General features: G+C 37.0%; 1 protein-coding gene across 12 annotated transcripts in view; it reads right to left on the minus strand.

Annotated features, from left to right (window-relative positions):
- The window catches only part of CEP170 (centrosomal protein 170), a 134841-nt gene that overhangs the window by 84363 nt on the left and 40720 nt on the right, over window positions 1-9758 (minus strand). For all 12 annotated transcript variants that reach the window (XR_002824016.1, XM_023730885.1, XM_023730884.1 and 9 more), the window contains exon 3: window positions 4280-4369. Coding sequence is in view for 11 of the 12 variants with exons in the window: in XM_023730885.1 (XP_023586653.1) it covers window positions 4280-4369 (90 nt within the window). In the remaining variant the exon portion in view is untranslated. The remainder of the gene's footprint in view (window positions 1-4279; window positions 4370-9758) is intronic.

The raw sequence follows: 9758 nt of genomic DNA on the forward strand, positions 1-9758 counted from the left end.
GGTTTCCCCCGTATTGTGTACTGTCTCACCCTTCACCCAAGATACCACTTATCTATTGCCTATTTAGTATTTCCCCCCCACCCCTCCCATCCCTCGTAACCAACAAAGATTGTTACATTTTGTGTGAACTTTTTCATGGGTTTTTACAATAGAGATCTCATACAATATTTGTCCTTTTGTGATCAACTTATTTCACTCAGCAGGAATGTCACAGTTTTAAGTGAATTTTATTTAAAACTGTCTCTAATAACTTAAAACAGTATATTTACTCAACAAGGCCTAAAATGACCTATAATATCCATTTAAAGCTTGAGACTGTAAAATTCTCTTATACTAGGTACTCTGAGAGATCAAGAAAATTAGAATATTATTGGCTATATTATATCTAGTAATATTTTAACATGCTGCCACTTACAACAGAAAAAATTCCCTAAGGTCTAAAAAGACTTATGAAATAAAAGCTGGACTCCAAGATTCAGCTTACAAAAATGCAAAAATGCAAGTGAAAACATCTGGGGCAAAAAACAGTCTCCCAAAAGTCTAAAATTACAAAAAGAGGACAGAAAATTTCGAAGTGCAGCAGGAACAAAAGGATTTTAGTAATCAAATTACGAAGCATTTTAGTAAATTAAATATAGAAGAAAAACAGATTTTGTTTCTTATGTCAATGCCATCTGATTACACCTCTATCTGGTAGGTAGGACAGATAAGGAAAATAAAGCACAGAGAATGAAATAACAAACAATACCTCAGAGTTAGAAGTGTAATTCTGGGATTCAGGCTTGGGTCTCTGTGATAGTTAAGGCTGTGTGTCAACTTGGCTGGGCCATGATTCCCAGTGGTTTGGCAGTTATGATGTAGTCTGGGAGTCGTATAATGATAGGATCACCTCCATGATAAGATCTGATATGTGATCACCTACATTATGGGATGTGCTATGAGTAGCCAATCAGTTGAAAGGGCGTTTCCCTGGGGGTGTGGTCTGCATCGAATATTAGTGGACTTTCTGGCAAGGCTCTTGGGCTTTTGCTCACACTGGATCCTGCAGCTGGCTCCTCCTGTTTGTCTGACCTCCAGTTCTTGGGACTTGAGCTAGCAGCTTACCTGCTGTCTTGCCTGCCAACCTTGGAATGCGTTGGTCTTTGCAGCCTGTGAGTCAGAGCCCTGCTGTCTGACTTGCCAATTCTGGGTTTGCCAGCCCCTAGAGCTATGTGAATCTGGAGGAGCCTCCAGCCTGACCCACGTTCCAGCCTCTACCACCACATGAGTCATTTCCTTAATATAAATCTCTATATATATATACTTATACGCTTTACTGGTTTTGCGTCTCTAGAGAGCCCAGCGTAAGACAGTCTGTAAACTCCAAATCCCATATTCTGTTGATATTAGGGTTAGGTGGCCAAGCCATGCCTGTTCCCAATACACTCCTATCCAAACCACTAACCTCACAGAAGCAAACCAAACTAGATAAACACCTACTTAATTTACATAACAACTAAATTGCATAATTCATGATAAACAGCATATAACCACTGTCTTAGTTATCTAGTTCTGGTATAACAGAAATACCAAAGTAGATGGCTTTAACAAAGTGAAATTTACTCTCATAGTCTAGGAGGCTAGAAGTTCGAATTCAAATTCTTAGTTATCTAGTGCTTCTATAACAGAAATACCACAAGTGGATGGCTTTAACGAAGAGAAATTTATTCCCTCACAGTCTAGGAGGCTAGAAGTCTGAATTCAGGGTGCCAGCTCCAGGGAAGGCTTTCTCTCTCGGTTGGCTCTGGAGGAAAGTCCTTGTCATCAATCTTTCCCGGTGGAGGAGATTCTCAGTGCAGGGACCCTGTGTCCAAAGGCCACACTATTCTCCTGGCTCTTGTTTCTTGGTGGTATGAGGTCCCCCTGTCTCTCTGCTTACTTCTCTCTTTGATATCTCAAAAGAGACTGACTTAAAACATAACCTAATCTTGCAGACTGAGTCCTGCCTCATTAACATAACTGCCTCTAATCCTGCCTCATCATCATAGACGTAGGATTTTCAAAACATAGGAAAATCACATCAGATGACAAAATGGTGGACAATCACACAATACTGGGAATCATAGTCTAGCCAAGTTGACACATATTTTTTGGAGACACAATTCAATCCATGACAACCACCATTTATTTCAGTGGTGCTACGGGAAATTGAACAGAGTGGCCAGGAACACAACCACCTCAATCACTAACCCTTTCTTTCATACCTTCAGTGAGGACCACTCCCCACTCTATGTCAAGTTAGTCTGATGTTGGCAGGAACCCCAGTGTGATAAGGGATAACAGAAGGTGCTGGAACACAGTTAGCTGAGGAGGGCAGCGTAGAAACAACATGCAGAGCTAGAACAGAATGGGAGTGGTATGGCAGAGACCACAGTGGCATCAGAGGGGCAAGTGCTCCAGTGGAAGAAGGAAGCAGGAAGAACTGAAGGCAAGCAAGGGTTTCCACAGAAAGAGAAGCTTCAAGGGGCTTGCAGGTAAATGGCCCACTAAATAGCCCAGTAAATGGCCCGTCAGCAAAAGAAGTGTTCCAGCTTCCCTATGCAGAACCATTTCATTGTCACAGGCAACAACATAAAGTGTATATCTAAGGAGTATATTTTGGGGTGAGATTAAATGGAGTAAGATTAGAAGTAGTCACAGGAAGATTTATTTATACACGTGTGTAATCTAGAGTTTGAACTCATCAACATCCATGAGGGATAAGAATCAGGATCAGCACGAAGTTGATTCCTCTGGGGTGGAGGTCAGACATACCTCCACTCTCCAACTTTTTCACCATTTCTGACACCAGCCATCCCCCCTCCCCCGTGGCACTCTCTACTTCTCGGCTGAGTTCGATAATTCGTTGCAATGGCCACAAAGATATCACAGACCATACTCATAATTATGTGGTTTATTAGGGAAGTAACAGGCTACAACTCAGGAGCTGGGAATCAAAACTGCCTACTTACATGCCTCATGTTAAAACAGTTTCTACCTAGTTTGCCCACCTGTTTCCACTTTAATTCATTCAGCATGTTAACAATAACAGCAAGTTAATATTCCTAAATACAAGGGCCTTCTTTTTGTTCCCTTCTTCTATAAATGGCAAAAGAGATGGGAGAACTACTAGGCAGAAGAAAGTCTACTAAGCTATTTGGAGAAGGAAGACAGTACATTAGGAGGATTACTGTTCTCCAGGCATGGCAAGCAAAAGCATGATGGAGTGTAAATCTGTTAAGAGTAGATGCCAACTGTGAGGAATTTCAGTGCAAAGCTGAATAATTTAGACTTAATTCTATGTGCCATGAAAAACAAATAAAGGCTTGAATAAGACAGAAAGTATGCCCACACACACAAAATCTCAAAGAATAAATATAAAAACCCTTCACTAGCAAGCTAATTCAGAACTGGGGGGAAAAATGTTGTAGAGTTTGCCAAATTTCTGCATGTTTTTCCATATAATGCTTTAACGTATATTTTGAAAAGCAATAGCATTTTGAAGCAGGTAGGATACATTCAGGTTCTGTTAAATTCATTTCAAGAATTTCGACAGCACAGATATGAACAATACTACACATAGAACAAAACTATATGTGCTAGTAGAGACATAGGAAAATTGAGCAATTGAAAAGAAATAAAATAGTACTTCAGCATTCTTTTATATTCTGTCAATGTGGAAAAACTAAATGAAAAAAAAAATCACTATAGTAACACAAAAATATCTTCAAAGTAGAAATCCAAAGAAGCATTAGCGAGCATTAGTGTTTAGTTCCTGTTAAGACAAATGGATGTTTCACTTCTTTCTACCCTAGTATAGAAGGTCCTCCACCCTCTGGCACCAAACTACTTTTCCATTTTTATTTTCTAAAGTTAACACATACTCTTCTGTCCCCTAACATTGCTTCTCATTCTTACTGTCATGACTTTCCACTGTTTTCTCACATATAAATTTAAGTCATCTATTAAAGTCAAGTTTAGGTCTCATTTCCTTCAAGGAGTAGCTTTAACCATTACAAATAGCAACCAACCCTCTTATAAATTTCTGTAAGTATTTATCGCTTATACAGTTTCTTGGGAACATAAGTTAGTTCCTTATTCCTCTTGTATAGCTGCCTAAGTGCTGTGTACCTAGTTATCATTTAAAAGTAAAATACAAACTACAGAAAAAGGAAATATAATACAAACCAGGCATATAATCTGTCTTCTTACAATATTAGAAAAATATTCATCTAAGACAAAAAATAAACTCTTAACTTACCCCATTTAGGCTGCCCAAATCTTTCACCAAGTGTTCATCCGTAGAGGCATCATAATTGATTACAGCATGTTGCTTATCCACACTACGAGACTGAAAGGAATTTTTAAGTTAATAAATACAAGAAAATACTAGTGTAATATAATACCAAAACACAAAGATTTTGGTAAGATACCTAATACAATAGTATAATAGTGTAATAGTGAAAATACAGGAAAATCTCAAAGTAAACATGGATTAAATGAGAATAAATCCGTGCTACTTTACAAATAAAAGTTTGACATCACTCCCAAAGAGGAAAGTAGACAAATTTTTAAGATATTACTTTCTAATAAATTTATATGGTCTACTTTTGAGAGGATTTAAATCAGCTGACTTTGTTAAATGTATTAAATGACAATAATTTATTTGAAACTGTTATATGGAAATCATGTGAATTACAATTTTAAAATATTTTGTGTGTCTAATTGTAAAAAAAGAAAAAAATTATCTTGCAGGATTTTCTTCTTTCAATACCGAAAACTGAAACATAAACTGCATAAAGAAACAACAAAAAGGCACACAAAATAAAGCATTTTACCCATAAGTATGGTGCTCTACTAAAAAACTATATGAGACTAAAAGATTAACATTTACTCTAAAGCAAAGATGAGAAGATAAGGGGGCAGGGAAACTAAAATACCAGAAACGGAACAAGAACACAAAGAGAATGCTGACACACTGTGAAAAATGTAAAGTCACTGAACAATTTGTATAGAAATTGTCAAATGGGAACCTAATTTACTGTGTAAACTTTCACCAAAAACACAATAAAATACTATTTTTAAAAAAACTGTATAAAGAGTCCAAAGATATAGAGAAAAGAGCCATAATATAATATGTTCCTGAATAAAATTAACCTTACTTAAAAGACTGGTTCTAAAACTGGAATTCACGGTGGAATGCTAGGAGAGACAGTCATTCAAAATAAATAAATACTACAATGGCAAACTGTGGTTTTTGAAAACTGCTTTTAAACCTCTTACATTTCCTAAGTCATCCCGTGTATGACTGCCATACAGGCTTTATAGAGTACATGCACATAAGCATACACACCAGAGTTCAATGAGTTATATGTAGATGGAAACATCTGAAAGATGAACTATAAGCCTGTGTAATCTTTTATTGAAAGGAAATACCAGAATAGTCACACAAAGAAATAGTCTGAGAACCACTTAATCTGAACTTGATAACCATCTATTACAGGGTTATTGTGTGAACTTTGATAAACTAAAAGCAAAGGGAATGTACAAAATGGGGAGGAGAGGTTCAGCAACTGATTAAAGTAACATTACATTGTTTCTGTTCGCCTAGAGCAGCAGAGGAAGAAAGACAGTCAGAAATCAGAAAAGGAACCAGAACACACATTTAATTGCTTCCATGAACAAACCCCTTCTTTGCCATGAGACCAGAAAACCTGGATGGCACCTGGCTACCATTACTGAACATTGTGATCCAAGATTCTATAAAAGAAACCTGATCAGAACAGGGGAAAATATAGGACAGAATTTCAAATTCTCACGAAACCTGACTTTCTGGGGCCATTGAGACTGGATGACTCCCCAAAACGACTGGCATGGGGTAATCTTTAAACTTTAAACTAAAATTATTCCCTGAAGTCATCTTTAAACCAAACGACAGTTTAGCTTAATTAGTAAAGAATATTTGCCTTGAGCATTGTGTTATTTTAAAGAATTGTCTCTCTGCAATCAAACTGACAACGGCAAATGAAAGGTTAGATGAGAAGCTCGGAGGGCAGTGAGTTTATGTTAATGGTGGTGGAATAGTGTGATGGCTAAGGGTGTGCAACTTCTCTAGGCCATGGTTCTCAGTGGTTTGCCAGTTATGATATAGTCTGGCAGCTACATAATGACATAATCCCCTCCATAATGAGATCTGATATAATGCAATCACCTCCATGATGAGATCTGTTACGAGGAGCCAATCAGTAGAAAGGGAGTTTCCTTGGGGTGTGTCCTGCATCAAATACAGGTGAACTTTCTGGCAAAACTCGTGGGCTTTTGCTCACTTTGGATCCTGCAGCTGGCTCCTGTTCATGTAACCTCCAACTCTTGGGATCTGAGCTAGCAGCATACCTGCCGTCTTGCCTGTCGACCTTAGGATTCATTGGCCTCCGCAGCCTGTGAGCGAGAGGCCTGCTGTCTGACATGCCAATCTTGGGTTCACTAGCCCCTGCAGCTACGTGAGTCAGGAGAGGCCTCCAGCCTGACCCACGGACTTGGGACTTTCTAGCCTCTACAATCACATGAGCCATTTCCTTGATATAAATCTCTCTATATATATATTTATAAGCTTTACTGGTTTTACTTCCCAAGAAAACACAGCCTAGACAAACGGCCTGGAAAACAATAGCTAGAATGGTTGCACTCTTGAAAAATGTAATCAATGTCACTGAATTGTACATATAGAAACTGTTGAGTTGGTATCTGTTTTTATTTGCATAAAAATACAGTATATTAAATGTCATTAGGAAAAACAGTATATTACTGAAATGATATGTTAACAAAACCTAACCATTTATCATACTTTCTTGTTCTTAAAAATTTTAAAGGTTTTATGTTTTTGGTTTGTTTGTTTTCTGAAATCTATACTGTATATTAAGATTTCAGAAAAACTGTGTATATTGTCACCAAAATAAATAATTAATAACAACACAGCTATAAATCCTAGCTAAAATGATATCCTTTTTCAAATAAATATTATTGAAAATAAAAATTAAAAATCTTTTCTCCAATTAGCTCAACATTCCATATTGAAAAAGTTTTGTTTTTAATGACAAACTAATCATGAGTGAATTTAAGTCATGAGTGATTTTAAATGTTCTAATGACAATTACTGTATTTTTTGCAAATAATGTACCCACGTAAATAATGTGCATACACATATAACACGCATAACGTGCCTAGGAAAATAACACATTAGGTGATTGCATGGTTGGCAACAAAAGATATAACATACGTGTTATTTGTATAAAAATACAGTATATTAAATATCATTAGGAAGAAACAGTATATTACCTAAAATGATCTGTTAACAAAACCTAACCATTTATCACACACTCTTGTTCTTCTTAAAAATTTTAAAGGATTTATGTTTCTGGTTTGTTTGTTTTTCTGAAATCTTAATTTGTCTAGACCAATAAGCGACACCATGATAAGCAGAGAAAATACTGAAGTTGTCAAGGATTTCATTTTACTTGGATCCACAATTAACACCCACAGAAGCAGCAGTCAAGAAATCAAATGACATGTTGCCTTGGGCAAATCTGCTGCAAAAGATTTCTTTAAAGTGTTAAAAAGCAAAGATGTCACTTTGAGGACTATGGTGCACCTGATTCAAGCCCTAGTATTTTCAATTGCCTCATATGCATGGGAAAGCTGAACAATGAATAAGAAAGACAAAAGATGAATTGATGCCTTTGAATTATGGTATTGGTGAAGGATACTGCATATACCATGGGCTGCCAGAAGAATGAACAAATTTGTCTTGGAAGGAGTACAGCCAGAATGGTCTTTAGAAGTGAAGATGGAGAGACTTCGTCTCACATACTTGGACATGTTATCAGGAGGGACCAGTACCAGGAGAAGGACATCATGTTTGATAAAGCAGAGGGTCGGTGAAAAAGAGGAAGACTTTCAAGGAGATGGACTGATACACTGGCTACAACAACAGGCTCAAAAATAGCAATGATTGTGAGGAAGGCACGGGACTGGGCAGTGCTTCGTTCCATTGTACACAGGGTCACTATGAGTTGGAATGAACCTAACAACAACAATAACAGTACAAACTGGTAATCTCAGTATTAAAGAGGAACTTTATGAATAGTATTATTACTTCCACTTCTCTACAGCTTATCTGAAAAACCATCTATTGTGGCAGATTACAACTGTCAACACTGTAAAACACCAGTATAAAAATTACTTATACTTTATTTTATTTTTACTGTGTTGTTTTAAACTGTTGCTCTGTTTAAATTAATAAAGTAGTAAATTCAGCTCTTACAGTATAAGAAGCAACTGTAGCACCACCAGGCAAAATAATTTATGCTTATTGTGGATTTATCACGTCAAGTTAGTGTAAGGATAAAAAACTCTACATGTTATAAGGCATGTGAGATTTCAAGTATATGTGGGCTCTCAATAAATATTGAATATATCATCACAATAATGTCTTTGTGAGGCAGAGAGTAAAGAGAAAGAGTGTAAGTCCTTAGAACAGTGTACTGAAAATTGAGAGAAAAAACCCTAAGTTAGAGTTGAGAAAAGCAAAATCACAAAGGAAAGTGAAAAGTGGCTGTTAGATGTGGGAAAGGGGTGGAATGGCTGCTCAGGAAGCCACAAAAGACAGCTTTCAAAGGCCAGCAGTCAACATGAATCAGAGATATTGAGAAAGAATGCTTTGGGAAGGAAGTTATTTAGGAGAGGCCACTTCACTAAGTTCACAACTTGCTAGAAACCTCAACAGCCTGAATCTGATATGCACCCTGCCCTCAAATTGCTTATGGGGGTAGATAAGTACATGAATACCAACAACAAAAAATAAAGCCCACTTAGATATAAGAGAATGTCCCAATCCACTGAGTCAAGATACCATTCCAAACTTAGGGGAAGGGAGGGATGGAGTGGGGATGTTATGTGGGATTAGAAAAAGCATCTTTTTCTGATTTTGCTTTTTTAATAAAGAGAGTTACAACTTTTCAAGAAGAGTAGTCTTATGAACTCAAGGCACTGAAATAATATAGTTTAGAACTCACAGAATAAATCATTTCCTTTTGTGTAACTTTTAAAAAAACAGCTAATAAAAGCAAATAAAAATTACCATTTTGAGTTATCATATGTAGTCAAAGTATAAATGTGTTTCGGTACTCATCACAACAATTAAGCAGAAAAACCAAGAATACAGAACATAATGTATCTAGTAAGTGCGCAGAAAAAACTAAGGGAATAAGCAGGATATGTTATTTACATCTAACTGTATAAGCATTAAGCTATTTTCATTTCCTGATAATCAAATTCACATTTCCTTTAGGTTAAACTGAGCCAGGAGAAGGCATATTACAATGTAATTTTCACAACCCATTTGGATCTTTCAACAAAATTTAGTAACAACCTCTGAGAAACATTTGATTTGACCCCAGACAAAGACTACCAACTTCATCAAATCTCTGATACTAGTGGAAAAACCTGAACAGATCCCGGGTTAAAACCTCAGGCAGTCAGTGTGACCACATCCTCTTATTCCTGTTACCTTAGGCCTCTGGTCAGAAGTGCAAGATCCTCCAGTCACTGTCACCTTATATTCTGTTTTCTGCCACAGAAGTCTATGCCTTGAGAAGGTGCTTTAAATGAAACTGAATTCTCAAGCTCTTCACAGACAGTTACCTCCTACTTCCTTCCTTTAACTGAAATCTGCCCCCCCCCCC

This window comes from Trichechus manatus, unplaced genomic scaffold, assembly GCF_000243295.1.
Source record: "Trichechus manatus latirostris isolate Lorelei unplaced genomic scaffold, TriManLat1.0 scaffold00039, whole genome shotgun sequence".
Taxonomy (NCBI): Eukaryota; Metazoa; Chordata; class Mammalia; order Sirenia; family Trichechidae; genus Trichechus; species Trichechus manatus.